The 27,750-nt window shown below is 37.4% G+C and overlaps 1 protein-coding gene and 1 pseudogene across 3 annotated transcripts in view; one reads left to right on the plus strand and one right to left on the minus strand.

The window, feature by feature from the left end:
- CNTN6 (contactin 6) overlaps positions 1 to 27,750 on the plus strand; it is a 606,070-nt gene that overhangs the window by 374,936 nt on the left and 203,384 nt on the right. For all 3 annotated transcript variants that reach the window (XM_006868658.1, XM_006868659.1, XM_006868660.1), the window contains one exon: positions 14,295 to 14,390. In XM_006868658.1, the coding sequence (XP_006868720.1) occupies positions 14,295 to 14,390 (96 nt within the window). The remainder of the gene's footprint in view (positions 1 to 14,294; positions 14,391 to 27,750) is intronic.
- Positions 10,387 to 12,142, minus strand: LOC102826402 (annotated as a pseudogene).

A 27,750-nucleotide genomic window follows, 5' to 3' on the forward strand; every position in this document is an offset into this window, starting at 1 on the left:
AAACCACTGAGAGAAAAATTCAAGTCACAACTGCAATATTAAAGAATTTAATGGCAATATTGAGTGACCCAGAAAACAAAAAAAGAAGATGGAAGGAATAGACAGAGTGACTGAACCAAAAAACAAAAAACAAAAACTCTGTTTTCCACCATTTGAAGAGGTAGCATATGATCAAGAGTCAACACAGTATTGAACGAAGAAGTCCAAGGTGCACTGAAGGCATTGGCCAAGATTAAGACTGTGAAATGATGGAATAAAATCAAAATCTTTCAATAAACGGAGGCAGCACTGGATGCACTCACTCATCTGTGGGAAGACAATTACCTATTTAGTTGATTGGAAGAGATAAATATTCATGCCCAATCCAAATAGAGGTGGGTCAACAGTATGAGGAATTCATCAAACAATATCATTAATATTTGTTGTTAAGTGCCTTCGAGTCAGTTCCAACCCATAGCGACCCTGTACAGGGTTTCCAAGGGTGTAAATCTTTACGGGAATAGAAAACCTCATCTTTTCTCGCAGAGCGGCTGGTAGTTTTGAACCGCTGACCTTAAGGTTCGCAGCCTGATTCGTAACCACTATGCTACCAGAGCTCCTTTAATATAGGCAAGTAAAATTTTGCTAAAGGTAATTAAACAACAACTGCAACAGTGCATTGGTAGAGAACTGTCAGAAATTCAAGACAGATTCAGACAAAGGATATCATTGCTGATATTTGATGGTTCTAAGCTGAAAAGCAGAGAAAAGCAGAAAGATGTTTACCTGTGCTTTATAGACTATTCAAGGTTTTCACTTTCTGGATCATGACAAGCTATACTCAAGTGTTCATAGAATGAGTATTTTAGAACACTTAGTTGTGCTCGTGAGGACTCGGTCTGTAGAATAAGAGGCAGTCATTCCAACAGAACAAGGGGGCATTGAATGGTTTAAAATCAGGAATGGTGTGCAGCAGGTATATATATATATATATAACCATACTTATTATTCAATCTGTATGCTGAGCAAATAATCCAAGAATCGGGATTATGTGAAGAATATAATCTGCAGTACAGAGATAATATAAACTTGCTTGCTTAAAGTGATGAGAATTTAAAATACTTACTGATGAAAATCAAAGATCCGTCTTCAGTATGTGTTGCACATCACTGTAAAGAAAACAAAAATCTTCATCACTCGACTAGTAAATAACATCATAATCTCCTTTAAAAGACCTCTCACTAAAGTATTGAATAGTACAGATGTGAGTTTGAGGACCAAACTGTGCCTGTACAAACCGTGGTATTTTCAGTCACCTCCTGCACATGTACAAGTTGGAAAATGAATAAACAAGACCAAAGAAGAAATGATCATTTTTTAGAAGAATATTAAAAGTTCTGGAGAACAAACAAATATAAGTTAAAAGAAGTAGAATGAGAATGTCCCTTAGAAGCCAGGATGGTGAGACTTCATCCCTCATAATTTGGGCATATTATCAGAATGGACCAGTCCCTGAAGAAAGGAGAGTGTAAGGTCAGAAAAAAAGAAGATTCATTTAGAATGACTGGCACACTGGCAGTAATGATGGGTTCATGCTTAACAATTGTGAGGTTGTCACAGCACTGTTTAATTCTGTTGTGCATAAGGTCGCTATGAGTCAGAATTGACTGGATGGCTCCTTACAACAAGAAATAGACATTTCATTGTGATCATAAAAGGCATGTAGAAATTATGATAGGAGCAGACGCTATTTAAGTGGAAGTGAACATAGAATACATTAAACTATCAGTCATATGAACAGTGCATTATAATGACTTCTGAGTAACAATGAACATATGAATGATGCTACTGAGAGCGAAGAGGACTGGCAATGTGACAGTAAAAGAAATTAATCCAACGTTTTCAATGTCATAGAATTTTTCTGTTGTACTTGAGTGCTATCAAGTCAGTTATAATTTACAGAGACCTGTATAGGGTTTCCAAGGAGCAGCTGGTGAGCTTGATCTGCCAGTTTGTGGTTCAAACAAACCATGCAATCCCGTGCATCAACCCACAGTGCTTTATTCTGTTGTGACTGTTTATGTGACCACTAAAATGTAATGACAATGTTTTACGACAGGAAAATTTAAAAAGCATAAAGTAGAAACAATAAATTCAATGTTTTGATGTTTTATTTTAAAAATACACTTAGGCTAGCTTTTGTTGTTCTTGTTGGGTACCTTGGAGTCAATTCTGACTCATAGCAACCTTGTACATAACAGAATGAAACCCTGTCCAGTCCTGCGCTATCCTCACAGTTGTTATATTTGAGCCCATTGTAGCTACCACCGTGTCAACCTATCTTGCTGAGGGTCACCCTCTTTTTTGGTGACCTTCACTTTAGCAAGCATGATGTCCTTCTCCAAGGACTTTCTGTCTTGGTAATATGCACATATTACAAGAAAACTCTCACCATCTTCTCTTCAAAGAAACATTCTGGCTGTACTTCTTTTCAAGACACATTTGTTTGTTCTTCTGAAAGTCTATTTATTGCACTTTCCATATTCTTTGTCAACATCCTAATTCAAATACATTGATTTTTTTTTCCCTGTGATCTTCTTTATTCATTATCTAACTCTCATATGCTTTTGTTGTTGTTGTTAAGTGCTGTCAAGTCAATTGAAAATAACAAGGCTTGAGTCAGATGTACATCAGTCCTCACAGTGACATCTTTGCTCTTCAACAATTTAAAGAGTTTTTTTTCAAGATTGACTGCTGTTTCTATGGACATTGATTGTGGATCTAAGCACAATGAAGTCTTTGACATCTTCAGTCTTTTCTCCATTTATCATGATGTTACTTATGGTAAAGTTGTGAGGATTTTTGTTTTCTTAATATTGAGTTGCAATCCATATTGAAGGCAGTGGTATTTTAAGTATTTAAAATCTTAACTATTTCAAATTCTGTAAGCTTTTAGCAAGCAAAGTTGTATAAATCTGCATATCACAGTTTGTTAGAGTGTTCATCCAATCCTGATGCCATATTCTGCATATAATGCAGCTTCTCAGATTACATGTTCATTATAGAAATTATTTAATTATGGTGTTAGAATAACATCTCGATGCATACTTTATTAAATAACATTTAAACTGAGGTAAAAATTTCATCACGGTTGTATTCTTTCACCATACTTATTTAAATGGTATGTTGAACAAATCATCCAAGAAATTGATCGTATGAAGAAGAAAGTGACATTAAGGGCCCAGGCATAGCTCTGGATTGCTAACTGCAAAGTGCAGAGTTCAAACTCAACAGCTGCCGTTTGAATACCTACCTACTCCATGTTGCTTAATAATAAAAGTGGCTCATCTAATTGAGGAACTAATACATCATTTGCCTTTTAGCTTAAATCACATTGACATTAACACTGCGCTAAGTGTGTAATTTTGTATTTGGCTTAAATTTTCCTGTTTACTTTGGTAACCATGCCTCCAAAGCAAAAATCCATTGCAAGTGTGGTGATGCATCAAAGAACAGGAAAACGATCATGACAGAAAATAATACAGTAATTGGTAAGAGGTGAAATGCCATCAGTCACTAAGAAAGCATACAGAGTTGCTCTGAGACTATCAGTCAGAACCAACTCAATGACACCTAATGATAACAATAAAAAATTGAGGTAGACCCAATTCTTGAAGAATTTCCAAATCAAGATAGCAATAATTTGTGCAAGTGTTGCCAGTATACATGCAGCTGTTGTTAAATGCGATCCAGTCAGTTCTAGCTTACAGTGGCCCTATGTACAAAAGAGTTTCCAGTTGTGTGTCTTTCTCACAAATGTTGATATAGCATCATTGTAGTCACTATGACAATTCATCTCAGTAAGAGTTTCTCCGTTTTTACTGAACCCCTCCTAGTATGGTGCTGTAGAATAAGTACTGTACTGCAAACCACAAAGTCGGTAGTTGAAACTAACCAGTTACTCCTCTGAGTACATAAACCAAGAAGCTGAACTCTATGTATGGTGAATTGATAACAATTCTAATGTGCACCCAAAAAGTATCCCCTTTTTCTGTTCTAATGCTTTCCTCTAGGTCTATATTCCAGTTGCATGAGCACAAATAAGTGTTCTGGAATTCCCATTCTTTGCTGTGTTTATCTCTAATTTATTATAACCTACCCATTTAAATGCCTTTGCATAGTCAATAAAACTAAGCTATTCTTTACTGTCAACCAAGACCTACGTGATATTAGGAATAATGTCCATTTTTCTACATCCTCTTGGTATCTTCCATGTGTTATTAATAATATTGTTTAATAATGTCCATGTTCTGTTTCATCATCTTTTTTGGACTGGGAACAAATCTGGTTCTCTTCAGTTGGTTGGACAAGTAGTTGTGTTCCAAATTTCTTGGTATAGATGAGTGATTGCTTTCAGTACTTCATCAGTTTCTTGATACAATTCAATTGCTAGTCTGTCAATTCCTACATGCATGTTTTTCTCCAATGCATTCAGTGTCGCTTGTATTACCTCCTTTAGTAGCTTTATTTCTTATCATGTGTTGAAATTGATAAATGCCAAGCAATTCTTTTTAGTACAGTGACTTTGTATATTTCTTCCATCTTCACTTCATGCTTCCGGTGTCATTCAATTTTTTGCACTCCACTATTGCAGCTGAAGAGTTCAGTTTTTTCTTCAGTTCTTTCAGCTTGAAAAATGCTATCTTATTCTCTTTTGGTTTTCTATCTCCCAGGTTTTTTTTTGTTTTGTTTTTTGTTTTCTTTTACCTGACATCCACTTTGGTCTTTTCTTTCTTTCTTGTCTTTTAAAGGACCTTTTGCTTCTTCATATGTCCTTGATGGCATCCCACAACTCTTATGGTCTTTGATAACGAGTGATCAATGTATCAGATGTATTTTTTGAGATGGTCTCTAAACTCAGGTGGAATATACTCAAGGGCATACTTTAGTGCTTATGGACTTGCTTTTATTTGCTTCATTTTGAACTTGCATATGAGCTATGGATAGTATATTATGCAGTCCACCCTGTGGTCTTGTTTTGACAGATAATACGAAGCTCTGCATCTTCTGTTTTCAGATGTACTTGATTTGATTTCTGTATATCCTGTCCAGAAAAGTCCAACTATATACTTATATATTTTTGAAAAATACATTTGCAGTGAATATGTTAATGGCAAAATCCCATCATGTGATCTCCAGTGACAAATGTATCAAAAGGCCATATTTTCCAACAACTGCTTATTCTTTGTTTCTGACTTAGTTTCCAATCATCAGTAATTATCATCACATTATTATTATTATTATTATTATTATTATTATTTTCCTTGCAATAACAGGTATCCTGTTTCACTCTTATATCTTATCTTTCATAAATCAAGAAAGCATAAATGTTTATATATATATATATTTTAGGGGGGTTGTATGTACACACTCTTTTAAATGTCTAAAGGGACATTTTACAAGCCAACCTCCTGCCTGTGGGCATACAGCCTTACTCAGTTCATGGGTCTAGAGCCCACCACTGTTCTATTTATCCAGGTCATTGCTTCTGCCACCGTGTCTGCTGTTATCACTTGTCTAGATAGGACATTCCACTCATGCTCTTCCTTCTTGATGGTCCTGGGATTCTCTGTCCTGAAATTAAAAAAAAAAGATTATCTACTGATCACTTTTAGTTACACATCTTCTACATTAACAGTTGTGATAATCATAATTAATTCTGATAACAATTACTCACAATTGAATCATAAAATCCTATCACCATTATTCCCAACCCCCTTTAACCAAATTTATCTTGAAAAAAGGAAAACTATTCAGTGGTGATACTATGTTACCCCTTGTTCTGAAACTAAGCATACTCATGAAAGTTTGTAAGCCAGCTACTCCATACCTTTATAGCCCCCATTTTTTATAGCCACTTCCAAATTGCTGTCCCTATCAACAATGAGCAATGAGAAAACAAGATTATTCCTTGATACGAAGAATCCTTCCATTTTGGTTGGAATTTTGAGCAACTGCTTCCATAAGCAAAACTTTAGTTCATGAAAATGCAGCAGTTACATGTGTTCATAGTACCAAACAGCTTGATCTTCATCTGGTGGAGTTCAGGGCATCCAGCCATCCAATTTAGGTCAAATGGGTACTTAATCTGCAAGTTTGGGAGTTCATGCCCACCTCCCTACATTTCAGACTAGTTGGTTGCTTCACTCTGAACTCTAGCTCCCAGGGCAGAGGTCAGTGCTATCTCCCAGTCAGTCTTTCCTGTTCTTTCTCTCATCATAAGGTCAACTGGTGTAAATGGAACATGGTCAAACTCAGCCCATGTATTCGTTATTGCTTTTTCCCCGTGTCCACTAACTAGTAGACAAGGGTGGTCATCAGCAAGCATACTAGACTGTTCACAGTTTCCGTTTGAGCTTCAGTCTTATAAGGGGTTTTTTCCTGATGAATTGACTTGTTTTTTGTTTATTGTTTTTGCCTTGATGTCAAATTTTCTTTCAATAAGAATCTTCTGTCTTTTTAAGTGGGAATGTCTAACCTCAGAAGAGTCTGGGTGAGACTCAGAATTCCACCTAAGTCCCCATTTTCCACATAGGCTTAATAAGATTATTTCCCTGAGCAAATTCTAATTCCTCTTTTAGTTAATCCAATCAGCTTAAATCTGGACACCCACACCCAGCCCACCCTCTAAACACCTCTATCTGAAACACCCCACACCCTTGTCCAGAAGCCAACCCTAAAGGGCCATGAAATTGACTGAATGGCCTAGTGAGACACCCCATTTTGCCCCAGGGAAGGCTCAGGTAAAAAGCCTTTGCCAGATTCCTACACTTCTGCCAAAGTTACCGGGGGAGGTAACTAAACATAAACATTTTTTTACACTTCTTTACCCATTCAGCTTATATCTCAATTCCTGTATCACAGAATATGTTGTTCCAGGGTTGTATATAACTTACTATATACCTCTATCCCATTTAGCCTATATATACTTTCCTAAGTCTTCCCCTATCTTCATTGTTCATCTGCCATCCTCCTTATATATTGCCCTCCCTGTCACCCAAATCAACATGTGTCTATCTACAAACTTGTGAAGTGAATTAGTCTAACTTCCCTACCACCCCTGGTAACCAGTTTCTGAACTGTAAGATTAACTACTCCCCTGTTTTTGTTACAAAATTCTAAATTCAGCATAGACTATTTCTCTTAGTATGGAAATCTTTTCTTAAGTTTGGACAATAATGGTCACATCCAATATTTGTGCTTTTGTGCTTGACTACATTGTCCTCAGTTTCATTCATGTTATGAAGTATTTTGCAACTTGTTTGTTTATCCATTCTTCCAATGATGGACACCTAAGCTGTCTCTAGTTTTTTGCTGTTGTGAATAGTGCTGTGATGAACATTGGTGTGCAGGTATCTACTTGTGTTCTAACTCTTATTTCTTGTGGATATATATCAAGTAGTGTGTATATACCAAGGAGAGGAATTGCTGGATCATTTGTTCTTTCTATTTCCAACTTTCTGAGGAAGTGCCATACTGATTTTCAGAGTGGTTGAACCATTTAACAGTCCCATCAGCAATGCAGAAGAATGTCCCAGTCTCTCTACACTCTTGCTAGCTTTTGATGTATTCTGTTTTTTTGAACTTCGCTGTTATGCTGTGTGAGATGATGGCTTATTGTTGTTTTTATTTGTATCTCCCTGATGGCTAATGATTAAGGAGCTCTGGTAGCGTAGTGGTTACAAATCTGGCTGCAAACCTTAAGGTCAGCAGTTCGAAACTACCAGCCGCTCCGGGGGAGAAAGATGAGGCTTTCTACTCTCGTAAAGATTTACACCCTCGGAAACTCTGTACAGGGTCACTATGGGTTGGAACCGACTCGACGGCACTTAACAACAACAATGGCTAATGATTACATACATTTTATATGTTTGTTGGCTGTCAGCATGTCTTCCTTGTTGAAGTGTCTGTTCACTTCTGGTGCCTATTTTGTAATTGGGTTGTTTGTCTTTTTGTTGCAGCAGTGTTGCAGTTTACTGTAATTATTAGAGATTAGTTCCATGTCTGATATATCACAGTCAGCTATTTTGTCTTCTGTTGTTTGTGTGTTTGAAATGTAAGATAGGGAATGGATGCAACCTATTTTTTCATTAATGATCTTTATAGTTCTAGGATTTACATTTAGATCTTTAATCCACATTGAGTTAGTATGTGGTGTGCGATTAGATCTTTAATCCACATTGAGTTAGTATGTGGTGTGCGATATGGGTCTAGATTTATTCTTTTGCAAATTGATTTCCAGTTTTGCCAGTATAATTTGTTGAAGAGACTAGCTATTCCCCATTTTATATGATAAAAACCTTTGTCAGTGATCCTTTGCTGTGGATGGATTTACTTCAGGGTTTTCAATTCTGTTTCATTGATCTGTGTAACTTGCATTGTACCTGTACCAGGCTTTTTTAGCCACTGTGGCTGTAGAGTAGACTTTTTTTATCAGGGAAGGAGAGGCCTCCAGCTTTGGACTCTTCTCAAGTGGTACTTTTCTTCTCTGAGGTCTCTATGCACTTGTGATTATTTTTTCTGCCATTTTTTTCTTTTATTAGAGTGTAACAGTTACACTAGGTATGCTTAATCCAGTAGTTTTTTTTATACAGCTGATATAGCCATATTGTCTTTTCATTGTATGCTTTATTTTGTTTGTTTTAAATTTAATGTAAACTGAGTGATGGTTTGTTTACATGAGAGAACATCATCAGCTTTACACTATCATTGACACTATCATTGCACTGCAATGATTACAATCTCCTCCATGCAACAACATTCCACAGTATTTGCTTCCATTTTCTCTCTTTTTCGACAGAGAGTTGGGGAGATGTACACAAAAACATTCAGAATATACAGTAATTTAAACAACCAAAGGGCACATTCTGCAAGCCTGCCTCCTGGCCACCAACACTCAGTCCCTCTCTCTATGTCCTCATCTCTGCCTCCGTCTCTGGTGTTGCTGTTTCTCTGGATAGGGTCCTGCATTCCGTTTGTGCTCTTCTCCCTTGATGGTCCTAGGATCCTCTGTTTCTGAACTGTAAGATTAACTACTCCCCTGTTTTTGTTGTTACAAAACTTCTACCTTTACAGTTGTGACAATTGCAATTAGTTATGATAACAATTACTTTTGAATCATAAGACTCTTATCCCCATCTCTTTTCAACAGACCCATCTAAACAAGATGAAAACTGTTCAGTGGGGACTCTTTCTCCCCCCCCTCACCCCCCACTCTTAAACTGAACTTCCTCTTGAAAACCTGTAAGCCAGTCACTTTGTGCCTTTATCTCCCCTTCATTTTAGGTAGTCAATGTCTAAGTTGCCCATCCCTATCAACCCTGTATACAGAGGGGATAGAATTGATACTTGATATGAAGACTCCTTCCCTCTCTATTGGTATTTTCGTGATTATCATCTCTTGAAAGAATGATGCTGGAATGTAGATGGGATTGTGTTATTTCTAGAGATTGCTTTGTGTAGTAGTCATAGACATTTCACAATGTTAAATCTTCCTATCCATGAGCATGGTATTTTGTTGTATTTTTGTGAATCTTTTTTAGTTTCCTGAAGTCGTCTTTTGTAGTTTTATTTGTGTATGATTTTATGGAGCTTGAACTTGTACATTTACCCACAGTGCCCACACCAGAACTCACATTCTTTGAATAGCTATTATAAATGGTATTGTTTTCCTACTTTTCTTTTCAGCGCTGTCTTTATTAATATAGAGGAATCCAATTGATTTTTGTATATTGATCTTCCAATATGAGTTCCAATATTTTGACTTCTTTGCCAATTTGAATACCTTAAATTTCCCTGTCTTGTTTTATAGCTCTAGCAAAAACTTCCAACACAATTTTGAATAGGAATCGTGATAAAGGGCATCCTTGTCTTGTTCCTGTTCACAAAGGGAATATTTTCAGTTACTTTGTTTAAAAATTTTTTTTTTACGTTTCCGAGGATGGAAAATTTATTCAGATGTTTCAGAATTCATATATGCCACAATAGGATAGTTAAGAATTACAATCTTCCTGTCCAAGCAGATTTCAGACCTTGAATTCACTGTCATTAACATTTCTGCTAAACAGAGGCTGCTAGGCACTAATCACGCTAGTATCATAAAATACACAACTTTTCCTTTACAAGCTGCCTTTTTTCTCTCTGGCTTTGTTCGTGATTTTCCAGTTAGTTCAATGTTTTAAAAGCTTCAGCAGCATGTGAAAGAATTTCATTTCATTAAAAAAAATAAAGTTAAGAAAGGTCTTCAGGAGACTGAGTTTTCTTTTGTTGTGTCTGGATAGACGTTTGATTTGCTCTTGACTGTTCTGGGGTGGAGAGAGACTAGGAGAAAGTACAGCATGTGAAAGTCTATTCAGTATAATCTCCCTCATTTTCATCCTCACCATCAACTGAGAGAGCAGCATGCTTGCTTGCAGAGCTGAACTTAGAGGCTGGATTTTCTTCAGATTTCTTTGGCTGAGGTACAGATCTGGAGTCTTGATCCTTTTTGCCATCTTTCCTATCAGTCTCCTTCCAGTGGTCTTTGTTCCTGCCCTCTCCTGGACCATGGCTGGAGTTCCCATTTTGGCCTTTTGTGACACTCACGCCATCAACTTTGTTTTCATCTTTTCTTGCTGGTCCTTCTTCTGATGCTTGAGTTGGAGCTACCTTACCTCCAACACTTATGGGGGACTGTTGCTCTGTGTTTGAGCTGTGAGACGGAGCAGGAGGATGAGAGCTTCACCCAAACATTCTCCTTTGGTGGAGGAGCCTGCATTACCTTTAGAGGCTGGTCAGGTTTGGGAGGCTTAGAGTTTGGAGAGTGGCAGTCTTCCTCCTTACCAAAGGTTTCATTTTCCAGAGATTTTCACTCTCTGCTTTTTGTATCCTGATCTGACTTACTTCTGCCGGATGCGGCTGAGGTCCCAGTCTGTGATGACTCACTCCCTGTCCTCGACCTTTCTTGTTCCTGAATTTCTTCACTTCGCCAGCTTGTCTGTCTTTCCCGAGGCCGCCGTTCTAGTTTTGGCTCATCCAGCTGACATTGTCATTTCTCCTGTTCCTTATGTAGCCACTCTTCTACTTCTCCTTTTCTAGCAGCTGTGTCAACAGACTTTGCCCCTCCAAAGATAGAAGCCGCTCGACTGGATTGGGAGGTGCTAGCAGAGGAATCATCTTCCTTAGGAGCACTCTGAGGCTTTAGATTCAGTTTGGGTCTTTGAGTGGGACCTCTATCATCTCTGAAGCCCCATGACCGATCATCCTGTCTGTCGTATCAGTCTTCATAGCGGTCCCCAACTCCTCTGTTGTCATCATCCCTTTGGTACCCAGTACCAAATGCTCTTCTGCCACTGCCTACTCTGGAGTCATAGCCTCTGCTACCTCGGTCATCGTTTCAATCCCGACCCCTATCTCAATCCAGATCCTGGTGGGGGCCATCACGATACTGGTCTGAATTGTAACGATCACAATATTGGTCTCCAAAGCTATCATCACCTCGTCCACGTGGGTAGTCATCAAAGCTGTCTGTGGTAGGACGGGCCCTCCAGTCTGTATCTGCTATCTCGGCCAAAAGAAGGATCATCCCTGTCTTTATCCTGTGCTTGATCATCAACATCCACTCGAATTCTCCTGTTACCTAGAGACTCTTCATTGAGGCTCAGGGCACTGGACAGAGAGAATCCAGGTCCTCAAACTAAGCATAACCAAAACTTTTTAATCCCTCTGGATTGCTGGGTTCATGTGGTAAGTGCACTGCACTAATATTTAATAATCTAAAGACTTCCTTAATGAAGTCTTCTGTCACATCATAGGGCAGATTCCCTAGAAAAGCAGTGTAGGGTGGAGATTTGGGAAGAAGGCTCAGGTTGATATTGGCTTCCCGAGCAGCCCGTGGATTAGTGGGCAGTATAGAACAGTCAACTGGAGGTGGTGCATACATGTCGTCATCATTTCTGTGCCATGTGGTTGAAACATCTCCTTCCAGGTTGTCTGTTTCATCAGCCCAGCTGACTGGTTTGGGGACATAAGTGCTTCCTCCACCGGTCCCCCCATCCTCAGCCAGGAAGTCTGTCAAGGAGATAGTCTTTCCCTTCTTATTCTTCTTTTTTGCTGAGGCCACCATGTTGGGAGAGGGACTTCAGTTATTTTTAATAGAGAATTGTTTGTTGGCTTTGGATATATATTCTCTTAATTATGCTGTTTGTATCAAGAATGGGTGTTGGATTTTGTCAAATGCCTTTTCTGCATCAACCAATATGATCATGTGCTTCTTGATCTTTTTTTTTATTTATCTGGTGAATTACATTGATTGCTTTTCTAATAATGAACCATTCTTGCATCCCTGGTATGAATCCAACTTGGTCATGATATGCCATTTTTAAAATATATATTACTGTATTCTATTGGCTAGAATTTCATTGAGAAATTTTGCATTTCTGTTCATGAGGGATATCGTCTGTAATTTTATTTTTTAGAGATGTCCTTGCTTGGTTTGATATGAGGGTTAACTTTGTTTCATAAAATGTATTAGGAAGTTTTCCATCCTTTTTTACATTGTGGAATAGTTTGAGTAAAATTGGGGTCTGGTCTTTTCTGAATAATATTCACTAGTAAAATCATTTGGGGCTGTACTTTTTCTTTTTGGAGTTTTTGATGACCTGATCAATTTCTTGTGTATCCATATTTTCTGTTTCATTCTGTGTTAGTTTAGGTAGGTTGTGATTTTCTGAAAATGTATCCATTTCCTCTACATTTTCAAATTTTTTTGAATTACAACTCTTCATACTGTTGTTATTATCCTTTTTATTTCTATTGTTGTTTTTAGTCACTGTCCAACTTTCACATGTATCTTAGGTTATTGAAAATAACATGGCTTGGATTAGGAGCACTTTAGTCCTCAAACTGACATCTTTGCCCTTCAACACTTTAAATATGTCTTGTGCAGTGGATTTGCCTAATACAATATATCATTTGATTTTGTGACTTCTGCTTTCATTAGTGTTGATGGTTGATTCAAGCAAAATGAATTCTTTAACAAATTCAATCTGTTCACTGTTTATCCTGATGTTACATTGACATGCAACTCATACCAAAGGCTGTGGTCACTGATCTTCATGAGCAAGTACTTTAAGTCCTCTTCATTTAATCAAGCAAGGTGTCATCTGCATATCACAGGTTGTTAACGAGTCTTCCTTGAATCCACGTTTTTCTTCACATAGTACAGTTTCTCAGATTATGTGCTCAGCACATAGATTGATAAGTATGGTGAAAGAATACAACTCTTGTGCACATCCTTCCTAATTTTAAACCATTCTGTGTTTCCTTGTTCTGTTTAAACAACTGCCGTTTGGTCTATGTACATGTTCGTCAGGAGCATGTATAAGTGTTCCAGAATACTCATCTCTACAATTTTCTCCAAAAATTTTCATGATCCCCACAATCAAAAGCCATTGTGTAGTCATAAAAGCAAAGGCAAACATCTTTCTGTTATTCTGTTTTCAGGAAAGCTCAATCTGATGTCAGCAATGATAGCCCCCATTTGACATTGTTATCCAAATCTGAGTTGAACATCTGGCACTTTCCTGTCAGTGTACTATTGCAGAGGATTTAAAAATTATATTTAGAAAAATTATATATCATGGGATAATAATATTGTTGGATGAGTTCCACATTCCATTGAGTCACCTCTCTTCGGAGTGGGTGCAAATATGGATCTTTCCAATCAGCTAACCCAGTTGTCTTTGAAATTTGTTTGTATAAATGACTTAATGCCGTCAGTGCGACATCAGTTTGTTGAAAGATGTCAATTTGTATCCCATCAATTTGTAATGTCTTTCCTTTGTCAGTGCCTTCAGTGCACCTTGGACTTCTTCCTTCTGGATCATTGGCTCTTGAACACATGTTACCTCTTAAATATTGCAAGTATAGGCTTTTCTAGCTCTTTTTTAAAAAATGTTTTATTGTGAAATAGGATGGATGTAAAACTAATGTTCTCCCTATCATATACCGTTCATTGCCATGGTTACAATCCCCTCCATGCATCATCAACCAACAAAGGGTATACCCTGCAAGCATCTTTATTACACACACTTTTAATTATATTTCAAAAAAGAACAAAGATTTTAACAATTGTAAATTTGTTATTCAACTAAATCTCATCCTTTTATGAGAATCCATTATACTTAAATGCATAAATAATTCCAATAGTTTTCTTTACAAATTTCTTTTAAAAGAAACTAAATTCTAAACCTTCTTTATTTCATTTTCTCTCCAAGATATTGAAGAATTTGAAACCAAAACAAGAAGTACAGTGTCTGTCCGAGAAGGTCAAGGTGTGGTTCTTCTCTGTGGTCCACCACCACACTTTGGAGGTATGATGGGGGTGATTTGGGTCATATTTTTAATGCTGTCTTTCAGAGTCTGTATATTGAAGACTCAGTGCATATAAAGATTACATTGTTTGTAAATAGGGTCTTTGAAGATGCTATCACTTAAGTTTTTGTGGATTCATACCAGAGTAAGATCCATGCTAATCCAATGTGAATGTTGTCCTTATGCAAGAGAAGAGATAGAGACAGAACCTAAGCATTCATTTGCTAACATTGGATGTTCAAACCCTCATTATGCCAGAACACAAATCTGGTACATTCACCTTTGAATGTGAAAACAAATGTGAAAATCAATGTAGATGGCAAATCAGGAACAATTTTCAATATTCTGAGAGAAGTTTAAAGCCAAAATCCATAATGCACTGCTAATGAAATGATTTGAATTCATAGTAACAGTACAGGACAGAGTAGAACTGCTCCATAGGATTTCTGAGACTAAGAAGTTATCCTATTCCATCCTTGTGGTTCTTATTGTCATTCCAGCCTTCTTCCCAGCCCTTCTTTAGTTTGTCCTTAGGTAGTGTTGCCATTTTGATCTTAAATCCTTGGCCAGCCCATGGTTCGCATGCCTTACTCGTGCTGTTGTCCCCCCTATACACCTGTCTACCAGTTTGTTGAAAATTGGGTTACATGGTGAGTTTTGTTCCAGACCTGAAGGGTGGCTGAGGGCAGCAGTCTCTCACTTGGTCAAAGACTTTCTAATGTGATCCCTTTCAGAACAGTTGGTAACAGTTGGTAGTGGCAGCTGGGAATCATCTAGCTAGTACCACTTCTTTATGGGAGAAGAGAACCTCAGCTTTGTCCTGTGGAGTAACTGATGGATTTAGAATGCCAACCTTGTGGTTAGCAGCTGAATGCTTAATTCACTATGCTACTTGTCCTTGAGACAGGTATATTCACTTTTTTATTATTTCTAATCAGACCCCATACCTGTAAGTGACTCTGTGTCTTTACACTTCACCTTTACAACCAGATTTTATCCTTGACCCCATCTTCCCAAAATGTTTATTTTTCCTTCCTTATAAATGATCTTATTGGTAATTATTTAATTTTCTAGTGTTGCCATAGTGGGTGACTTAAAGAACCAACATCTTGGCTGTGTCCATTTTTTCGGTGGGCTTCTCTCCTAATTCCTGTGTATGACAGAAATCCTTGATGTTCCTTTGCTTACAGATGGGGTCTCACGGGGCAGCAACACAATTCAATTGACAGCTGTAGTGTAGAACTTCCCTGATTTTACAGTCCTTCTGTCATCCACAGAAAAATTTCATGTCAATTCAAAATGTTTTGATTCCATTACTATTTCCCTTGAGGGTTCAAATTTATTCCTTTCCACTGAGGTTCATGTGACAGACAAGAATAATACAAAATGTATTTTACTAACATATTTGGTGTAGGGTGTCGGGGGTGGGGAGGCGGTCACTGAGTCTTGAACTAAACATCGATCCTTGACACCACTGCTTGTCATTCACCTCAAAGGTAAGTTTTTGTTAAGAGCCCCAGTCACTTGAAACAAATAGTGTGCACATGTCACTTATGACAAAAGTGAAAACAGAATCTCCTCCGAGATTTAGAAATAAAACCCGCCAAGTCAGTGCTGCAGTGTGAATATGGACATACACAGGACGAAGGTAGGTAGCGAACTAGCCCAGATTCACCTGAATTAATCCCTGCTGCTTAATGCGTGCCATCTTTATTGTGAAGTAAGTTTCACCGTATCCAAACTAAAATATACGCCCCTTCCTCTCTGAATATAAAGCTCTTAATTCTGAACTCGTAAAAATCACAGCTTTAAGATGTATTTAAAAGAAGTGCCCCTTTTTCTCCTCAGACCCAACTTTTTAAGTCAGAAGAATTGAATTTATGCCGGTAGTTTGGTTCATCTGTGTCTGTAGCAGAAAGATAGCACTGTTGTCTGAGCCCTGCAGTTGTGTCATTAATGATAACTGACAATCTCCTTAAACTGAAAATCATTCCCAGCAAATGTTCAAAATTATGTTACGATGAGAAAAACTGCTATATTATCCTGTTCTCTTCCTCCCACTTAGTGGCATTAGAGTTTCTGAAGGAAAAGTTCGTGTTTTCTTAGTGCAGGTAATATATTACTCTAGAGCTTCTTGAATGTATAAAAGATAGGCAGGTACAATGGCTGCTTAGTAATGTAATGATAATAATTATAATAGCTGTAATTACTGTGTCCTATATATTCATGCAGCAAATATTTACTTTATACCTACTAAATATAATTCATCTTTCTCAGTACAAGGGGAACAGTGGGGAACACATTGGCACTTAAGGATAAACAGGGACCTGTAAACCATAAGGTCAGCTGTTCAAGCACACTAGCCATGTCGCAGGAAAAAGACAAGGCTTCTACTTATGCAAAGATTTACAGTCTTGGAAACCCTATACAAGGTCACTATGAGTCAGAACCGACTCAACAACACAACACTTTATAACATACTGAATTTTTTCACCAACTCTCATGTAAAGTATGATGGGTAGTAATCACCGTTAAGGAGAAAGGTAGATGGGTGACTATTGCATATTCTGAGGTCACAGAAGGCTCTCTGAAGAAGTGAAACCAGTGAAGTAAACATAAATAGAGGCTAAGTTAAACATTTTTGTTACAAATCACAGAAACCTGTATTAAACAAAACAATCAAAACATGAAGCTATATGTCAACTTTCTTGACCTATTCTCCATCTAGGTCTACACTGTTCTGCTGTTGTATTGTCCTTTCTATAACCTTCCTCAAAGTATTCTACATTCTTTGATTTACATCAGAATGGCTGTTTTAGTACCCATGAGGGACTCAAGTTGTATTCCTTTTAAATTTTCTTTGAATTTGGGGACAGGATCCGGGTTAATAGGATGAGGTTTCCTAGTGAAATTATGATAGGACATCCCTTGCTACTTACTCTCAAAGAATGAACAGGTGAATTGTCTTGATAGGAAAAAAAAAAAAAAAAAAAAAAACTCCTTGGCAGTACTTGCCTTGCTTTTTCTCATAAATGTTGTTTATTATGAAGAATTATTTAGAAAATTGAAAACATTTGTGATTGTCCTGTGGCCTTTAGAAACTTTGAAACTTAAATAAAAAGACAAGTGGATTACTGAGAGAATATATTTGTAGCCATTGAGTCAGTTTCCAACTAACTGCAATTCTGAATAAGGTTTTTGATGTAGCGCTGTGGGATAATGCACTGGACCGAAACATTGGTTTGAACTGAAAAGATGGTCATTCAGATTTACCAGCTGCTCTTTGGAAATCCTATATAGGGTCACTAGGAGTCATAACTGATTTGATAGCACTTAACAACAAAAGGATTCCAAGGAGTGGCTGGTGTGTCTGAACCACCAACCTTGTAGTTACCAGTTTTTACCCTAGAGTGCCACACCAGGACTCCTATCCACTGAACGTGTTGTTGTTAGGTGATACTGTATAGGGTTTCTGAGGAATGGCTGGTGAGTTTGAACTACTGTCCTTGTGGTTTGCAGCCCACTGCTGATCCTACAGCATGGTCGTGGTTAAACATGTTTTGTTTTGAATTAACCCATCGGCAGTGGGTTTTTTATTTTAGATATGAACTAGAATCCTAGTAGCAAAAACTTTTGACTCAGTGTCATATATGAGGCTTCAAGGGAGTAGCTGACACAATTGTGAGGAAATGGCTCATGCAATTGTGGAAGCAGGCAAGTCCCTAATCTGTGGGTCAGGTAGCAGGCTGGAGATCTCTGTTGGATTATAGGGCTGTGAGAATTGATTAACTTACTTAAAATCCACACATTAAGAGGTAGGCCAGAGACTTCTGCAGGAGACCAGGTGAAAATAAGCATTCAGGTCAAGAAAAAGAGCAAAATTTTCTCCAAACACACTGGATTTTACTAGAAGTGAGATTAGAATCCCTTAGCAGCTCTGGACAGAGGAGTGACAGACTTACTCCCTCCTTATGAAAAGGCTACTATGCACAGTGGTGGGAAGCAAGAACAGAAATACCTTGGACAGGGAGATAAGTCGTAATGTTGAGCATATAGTTAGAAGGTAGAGCTGGAAGTTTTTATCTATATTGCAAAATCAATAGAGGAATAAAAGAACAGAATGCTACTACTTATTGGGATAGAAATAGAAAGAAAAGGAAGAGTGAATTTTAGGGTGAGGAAAGAGAATGAGAATTTGTTTCCTTTTTACTCTTACATGCTGTTGAGTTGGTTCCAACTCACAGTGATCCTATATAAGGTTTCCAAGGAGGGGCTGGTGGGTTTGAACTGCTGACCTTGAAGTTTTTATCCTAAAGCACCACACCAGAGCTGCAGAAATTTGTTTCAGAAGTCATTAAATTTCATATGTCTCTAATTTTAGTCATAATTTTGAGGAGGTAGTTGGATATACATATTGTATTGAGTCTAAGGGAATTAAGGACTGATCAAGGAAAAACATATAATTGCAAGACAGCAGTATCTTTACCCTTCAACTAGATATTTGTAATTCCCAGTCTTAGTTTTGACAAACTAAAATGCACTCAGACATTGCCAAATATCCCCAGGAAGAAAAATCTTGTGAGGTTGAGAACCACTGGTTCAACCCCTATCTTTCAATAAGCTCAACTACAGCGGACAGGAAATAGAAACCAAGAGGGAAGCCCTGTTGTTGCTATTAGATGCCATTGAGTCAGTTTGAACTCATAGTGACTTTTGCCTCAAAATGAAACACTTCACATTCCTACATAGTCCTCATAACTCTTGTTATCTGGGGTAACTCAAAGTGAAGAGAGAGCAAGAGCCTACCTACCCATTACAGACAGAAGTATTTAAGGTGGTGTTGGCAAATTTCCAATGGGCTGGTGTTCCTGAAACTATCTGAAGGCAGGGTCTCTTGGTGTGACAAAGACTTAAGCTTTCAGGAGACCTGAGCTTAAGCAGGACTTTATTTAAGCCACTTGGGGGCAGCTGCAATGCCATTTTGTTGATCAGGAACAATGTCCTTCACTGACCATCCACTGTAACAAACATGATGTCCTTTTCAAGGGCCTGGTCCCTCCTGATACCATGTGTAAAGTTTGAGAGATGAGGTCTTGACATACTTGTTTGTTCTTCTGTCTTCATAAGAAAGACAGGTCAAGTCATAGGTGTAAAGTTGGCACTGTAGGATAATCACCGCACTGCCAACTGTAAGGTCATGCCAACTGTAAACTACTTAGAGTTTCTCTGTAATTCAACAACTGGCTGTGATTTCATTCCTGCTCCAGCTAGTACACAATCATTCCTACAGTACTTTATAACCTATCAATAATAGGAACTCAGGGAACTATTACTTACAACCATCTAAATGAATCCAAACTAGAGGTGTGTAAATCAAAGGGATCTAATAAAATTCAGGCAGATAAGCAGTAATTGCAGAACAAATGGAAACTCAAGTAGAAATGGATTCTAAGTGTCAAGGGACAGTTTTCTGGCTACATCATAAACTTTATCAACACCAACAATGGTGATTTCAATCCAGAAAAAGGAATGATTGCTCTTGGATTCATTCTTTGGCACTGCACTAGCATAGTTGTAGTTTACCACACAAGAATCAGTACCATTTAACCCTGGGGCAGTAAAGTACATTCATTTTGGAATTTCCTATGGGAGGATTTATCCTCTAAAGCTGAGCACAGCACTTTAAATTCTTTATTCTACTCATTTATTTCCTAACTAAAGGAACAGGATACCAATTTGAAGGTCCAGCCTATATAGCCAATATAAGTTTTCAGAGTCAGTTTGTATCATTTTGTTGTTAAGTACTTGTCATTCAGTTAGTTTGATCTTGCAGTTGGCAGTACAGTGCTTATCCTACAGTACCAACCCACGACCTTGTACTTTATATTGTTGTTAACTGCCATCAAGATGGTATTTACTCCTAATGACCCTGTGTAGGCTTTCTGAGGAGCAAGTGGTGGGTTTGAACTACACATCCTATATAATGGAAAACCACAACTCGAATGTCAGATTTTCATACTGTGGTGGCTTGTATGTTGCTGTGATTCTGGAAGGCATACCTTGGGTTTTTTAAATACCAGCAGGGTCACCCATGGTATATGGATTTCAGCTGATATTCTTGATGAAGATAGACTAGAAAAAATTAAAGAATGACCATTTATTTTAGAATATCTGCTCACTGAAAACCTTAAGAATAGCACTGCAATAGAATCAGCACAGCTTAAAATGAAGAGAATTTGTTGTAGAAAATCTGTTAATAATCAGAACATGGAATGTGTGAAGTGTGACTCTAGGAAAATTGAAATGGTAAAAAAAAAAAAAAAGGAACATATAAACATCGATATCCTAGTCATTAGTGAGTTGAAATGCACTGGTATTGGCCATTTGAATCTGACAATCACCTGGGTTACTATGTCAAGAATGACACATTGAAGAGGAATGGCATCGCATTCATCATCAAAAAGAACATATCAAGATCAGTCATGAAATACAGAGCTGTGATAGTGTAATATACATATGTCAACAAGGAAGACCTTGTTGATACCACTATTTAAACTTACACATATATGACTAAAGGCAATGATGATATGAAATTGCAGAATTCTACAACTTTTTCAGTCTGAAATTTATCAAACATCCAATCAAGATGCAATGATAATTTCTGGTAATATGGAATGCAAAGGTTGGAAACAAAGAGGAAGGACCAGCAGTTGGAAAATATGACTTTGGTGATAGAAAGGATACTGGGGATTGCATGATAGAATTTTGCAAAATCATAGCATCACTTTTTTAAAACAACACAAAATAAAACTATACACATGGACCTCACCAGATAGAATACACAGAAATCAAATTAACTACATCTGTGGAAAAACACACTGGAAAAACTGCCTATCATCAGCTCAAAACATGGCCAGGGGCAGACTGTGCAACAAACCATCAATTACCCAGATGCAAGTTCAGGCTGAAGCTGAAAAAAATTGAAACAAGTATACAAAAGCCAAAATCTCTGAATTTAGAGATTATATCAAGAACAGATGATGCATTAAATACTAAAACCTGAAGAGTTATTGGATCACTGAGAAAATAAGAAAAAAGGAAATGAAAAAGTGAGGAGGTAAAACACCTAAATAGAAAATTTCAAAGGTCAGCTTGAGAATAAAAAGTCAAATAGAACAACAAAATATGCACAGACCTGGAGTTAGAAACCAAAATGAAAGAACACACTCAGCATTCAAGCTGAAAAAAAAAAAATGATTCTACGGGTAAATTACTGAATGATGAAGAAAGTATCAAAAGAGGATAGAAATTCAACCATTTCAAGAGGTAGCATGTGATCAAGAGCCAATGATACTAAAGGAGGAAGTCCAAGGTGCATTGAAGGGAATTGGCAAAGAACAAGGCACTGGGAACAGATGAAATACAAATTAAAATCTTTTAAAAACTGATGCGGCACTGAAGGTACTCTCTCATCTATGTCAAAAAATTCAGAACACAAGTACCTGACCAACTGACTGGAAAAGATCTGTATTTGTTCCCATTCCAAAGAGAGGTGACCCAACAGAATGCAAAAATCATCAGACAATATTATTGATACCCCATCCAAGTAAGTTTTACTAATGATAATGCAAGAACAGCTGCATCCATACACTGACAGAGAACGTGGAGAGATTCAAGCTAGATTCAGAAGAACATGTGTAACATGGGAAATCAATGCTGAAATCATAGGCTCTTGTGTGAAAGTAGAGGATACCAGAAAGGTATTTACCTGTATTTTATTGAGTACACAAAGAGTTTAGATTGTGTGGCTCATGACAAGCTACGGACAACATTGTGAAGTGTGATTATTTTGGAAAACTTAATTGTGCTTATGAGGAACCTTTATATTTACCAAGAAGCCATTTTTCAAACAGAACCCAGGAACATTGAATGTTTTAAAGTTAAGAAATGGGTGCCTAGGGTTGCATACTTTGACCATATTTATTCAGTCTGTATGCTGAATAAATATTGTGAATAGCTGGGTTATGTAAAGAAAACATGATATCAGGATTGGAGGAAGACTCATTAACAACCTGCCATATGCAGATGATATAACCTAGCTTGCTGAAAGCATAGAGAACTTAAAATACTGATGAAGATCAAAGCCCACAGCTTTCAATATGGATTGCATCTCAGTGTAAAGAAAGCAGAATTCCTCACCACTGGACCAATAAACAACATCTCTGTAAATGGAGAAAAGGTTGAAGTTGTCAAATACTTCATTTTGCTCAGATCAACCATCAACACTCTTGGAAGCAGCAATCAGTAAATCAAATGCCATATTGCACAAGACTTTTTTAAAGTGTTGAAGAGCAAATATATCAGTCTGAGGACTCAGAGTTTGGTACTTTTGGTACACAAGCCATGGTACTTTCAATAACCTCATATGCATGCAAAAGTTGGACAGTGAATAAGGAAGACCATAAAATAATTGAAGAATATTGAGAATACCATGGACTGCCAAAAGAACAAATACATCTGTGTTTGAAGAAGTACAGCTAGAGTGCTCCTTGAAAGTCAGGATGGCCAGACTTTCTCTCTCATACTTCAAATATGTTGTTAGGATGCACCAGTCACTTGAGAGGTATAATTATGTTTGGCAAGATGGATTGGCACAGTGGCAGTAACAATGGGCTTAGACCAGGAAGTATTTTATTCTGTTGTGCATAGCATTGCTGTAACTCGGTACTGACTCAATGGCATGTAACAATACAATATACTGGGCAAAGTTGCATATAGCTTTTATATGTGTATTTTAAATGTCAGTACAAGATTTAGGACTATATAAGATGTCAAAACATAATCACGTTATGGGGCAAAAAAGGTCTGTAGTATGCTTGAGAAAGCAGCAAATTCGTCATTTGTTTACTGTAGATCTATCATTTCTAATAATAATAAAATTGTAGAGGATGGTGTAAATGGGAAACTACAGAAAATGCTACAAGAAGGAATAATTATCATTCAACTGTAATGTTACTGTTGAATCATCATAGGGGAAAATACATCACAGCCATTAATAACAGATAAATGTCACAGATAGTGGGGAAATATTTTTTAAATTTAGTGCTTTCAACATAAGTGGTTCATGAATTATGCATTTAATTAAGAAAGCCTAATGGTAAGATTTTAAAAATTTCCAAGGTACATTTTTTTAAATTTCCTCGTTAGAAATAATATATATATAAAGTAAGTATTACAGTGGGCTAGGATGTAAGAAAATAAAGTCTGTATTGTAAGTTGAGTGTACAAATGCAGAGGGCTAGCCCATGGTGAAAAGTTAACAAAGACAGATACAGCTCCCAGTATAACACCTTCTCCATCTCACGGAGGGTGAGAAAAGGGCACCTGGAGTTTAGTTTACTGTCTTTTCCTCTGCTTGTTCACCTATAGAGTTACAGACAAAATGAGGTAAATCTTTCAAATACCTTCACTGCTGACATTCAATTAATATATGAGTGTAATAGCATCCTCTTGTCTAGCCTCCAACAAATTATGTGTGTGTGTGTATTATATATACACAATCATGTGTCTATATGGTATCCTGCACTCTGGTGGCTTGTATGTTGCTGTGATTCTGGAATCTATGCTAACTGTTAGTTTGAATGTGGTAGTATAATGTGATGAATGTGGTAGTATAATATCCATACGCCTACAAGGAGCTATGAGAAGCTGGGTTCTATGAAGAAAAATGTGGCGTCAAGATTGGAGGAAGACTCATTAACAACCTGTGATATGCAGATGATACAGCCTTGCTTGCTAAAAGCGAAGAGGACTTGAAACATTTACTGATGAAGATCAAAGAGCACAGCCTTCGGTATGGATTGCATCTCAATTTCAAGAAAACAAAAATCCTCACCACTGGACCAATAAACAACATTCTTATCAATGGAGAAAAGAGTGAAGTTGTCAAGGACTTCGTTCTTCTTGGATCAACTATCAACACTCACGGAAACAGCAGTCAAAAGATCAGACGACATATTGCATTGGGCAAATCTGCTGCACAGGAACTCGATGGCACCTGACAACAACAACAACAAGGAGCTCTGGTAGCATAGTGGTTACCAATCGGGCTCTGAATCTCAAGGTCAGCAGTTCGAAATTACCAGCCATTCCATGGGAGAAATATGAGGCTTTCTGCTTCTGTAAAGATTTACAGCCTTGGAAACCTTATACATGGGCCGCTATGAGTCGGAACTGACTCCACAGCACAGAACAACAACAACAAGGAGCTCTGGTACCGTAGTAGTTATGAATTGGGATGTGAGCCTCAAGGTCAGCAGTTTCGGAGAAAGATGAAGCTTTCTGCTCCCATCAAGATTTACAGCCTTAGAAAGCCTGTACAGGATCACTATGCATCAGAACGACTTCACCTCACATAACCACCACCATCGCAGGGAAAACCAGTTAATACTACTGTTATTCAAATTTACCCAGCAACTACTAAAGCCAGTGATGATGAAACTGAAGAATTCTACCAACTTCTTTAGTCTGAAATTTATCAAATATGCAGTCAAGATGTTGTATTGATAATTAAAGATGATTAGTAGTTGGAAAATATGGTTATGGTGAAATAATTGATACAGAAACCCTATACAGGGAGCTATGAGTCTGAATCAACTCCATGGCACACCACCATCACCACCATTACCATCACTACCTTTTTTAAACAATGTGGAAGATGAATACACACATGAACCTCACTAGATGGACTACACTAAAGTCAAATTGACTACAGTTGTGGAAAGAGATGGTGGAAAAGTTCCACCTCTTCAGCAAAAACAAGACCAGGGACAGCCTGTGGAAGAAAGCATCATGAACATCATTCAGGAAGAAAGCAAAAGGTTATTAAGAAGGTAAGAAACAACCAAAATAAATGTCAGAACAGACTCTGAAACTTGCTCTCCAGCACAGAGCTGCTAAAGCAAATGGAAGATAATAGGAAGTTAAATAGATGAACAGAAAATTTCAAAGGGCAAATCAAGAAGATAATGTCAAGTATTATAATGAAATGTGAAGATACATTGAGTTTGAAAAAGAAAAGTGAACATGCTCAGCATTCCTGAAGGAAAAAAAATCAAGTTTTGACTTGCCATATTGAAGGATTTTATGAGCTAAATATTAAATTATGCAGCATGTATCAACAGAAGATCAAAGGAATAGAAAGAGACTTTGTACCAGAAAGAAATGGTCAATGTTCAATTATTTCAAGGATAGCATATGATCAAGAGCCAATGATACTGAAGGAAGAGGTCCAAGATGCACAGAAGGCATTGGCTTAGAAAACAGCTCTGGGGATTGATGGAATACAAATGAAATCTTTCAACAAATGGAAACAGTTCTAGAAGTACTCTCTCTTCTATGCTGGGAAATTTGGAAGAGAGCTACCTGTTACATGCAAATTGAAGAGGAACAGCATTGCATTCAAAAGAACATATCAAGATCTGTCTTGATGTACAACACTGTGCTAGGGTAATATCCTTACTCATATAAGGAAAACCCGTCGATACCACTATAATTCAAATTCAATGCAATTACCATTTTTAAAACAAAATCAAAATGATTATACACATGGACCTCACTAGACAGAATACACAGAAATCAAATTGATTACACTATGAAAAGAGATAGTGGGAAAGTTCCATAACATCAGCCAAATCAAGACCAGGGGCAGACTGTGGAACACACCATCACTTGCTTATATGCAAATTCAGGGTGAAGCTAAAGAAAATGAAAACAAATCCATGAGAGCAAAAATATGACCTTGAATATATCCCACCTGAATTTAGAGATTATATCAAGAACAGATTTGATACATGAGATACTAATGACGAAAGACCAGAAGATTTGTGGGATGACATAAAGAAACCTATACAGAAAGAAAAGAAAGTCATTAAGACGACAAGAAAGTATAAAAGTAGACGTCCAAAGAGCCTCTGAAACTTGGTCCAACTGATTGGAAGAGAACCGTATTTATGCCCATTCCAAAGAGATGTGACCAAATGGAATGTAGAAACCATCAGATAATATTATTAATACCACATTCAAGTAAAATTTTACTAAATCTATTACAAAATGGCTGCAGCCGTAGAGTGACAGAAAACTTTCAGAGGTTCAAACCAGATTTAAAAGAGGACATGGAATGAGGTTATCATTGCTGAAGTCAGATGAATGTTGGCTAAAAGCAGAAAATACCAGAAAGAAGTTTGCCTGTGCTTTCATGACTACATAGTCTTTCGATTATGTGGATCATGGCAAGCTATGGACAACAAGGTGAAAAATGAGTATTCCTGAACACTTGTGCTCACAAAGAACCTGTAGCTAGACCAAGAGGTAACTGTTCAAACAGAAGAGGGGAACACTGAATGGTTTACAATTAGGAAATGTGGGCCCAGGGTTGTATTCTTTCACCATACTTATTTCAATGTGTATGATGAGTAAATAATCTGAGAAGCTGGATTATATGAAGAAAAATGTGGCATGAAGAATGGAGGAAGACTTATTAAAAACCAGCGATATATAGATTATACAACATTGCTTGCTGAAGGTAACAGGATTTAATTTGATTACTATTAATCAAAGGCCACAACCTTTGGTGTTGGTTGCATCTCAATGTAAAGAAAAAAAAAAAAAAAATTCTTACCACTTGACAAATAAACCACATCCATATAGATGGAGAATAGACTATCAAAGACTTCATTATACTCATATTTACCATCAACATTCATGCAAGTAGCAGTCAAAAAAGCAAAAAACATATTAACCAGATTTACTGCATAAGCCCTCTTTAATGTGTTCGAGAGCAAAGACACAAGTTGGGGATTAAGGTGCTTTTGACAGAAACCATCGTATTTTCAATAATCTTATATGCATGTGAAAGTTGGAAAGTGAATATGGAAGACTGTAGGAGAATTCATACTTTTGAGTGATAGTGTTGGACGAGAATATTAAAGATACCATGAACTGCCAAAGGCAAAACAGACCTGTGTTGGAAGAAATACGGCCAGAATGCTCCTTGGAAATCATGATAGTCAGACTTTGTCACTCTTACTTTCATTCTTCTGTGCATAACGTCACTGTGGGTCGGTACTGACTTGATGGCACCTAACAACAACAACTTTGGACATATTTCCAAGAGGTACCAGTCCCTGGAGAAGGATATTGTATTTGGTATAGTGGAGGTATCTCTGAATTTAGAGATCATCTGAAGAACAGATTTGATGAATTAAACACTAAAGACCAAAGACCAGAAGAGTTGTGGGATGACATCAAGAATATCATACATGAAGAGAGCAAAAAGTCATTAAGAAGACAAGAAAGAAG

The sequence above is a fragment of the Chrysochloris asiatica genome, unplaced genomic scaffold (assembly GCF_000296735.1).
Source record: "Chrysochloris asiatica unplaced genomic scaffold, ChrAsi1.0 scaffold00121, whole genome shotgun sequence".
Classification (NCBI taxonomy): Eukaryota; Metazoa; Chordata; class Mammalia; order Afrosoricida; family Chrysochloridae; genus Chrysochloris; species Chrysochloris asiatica.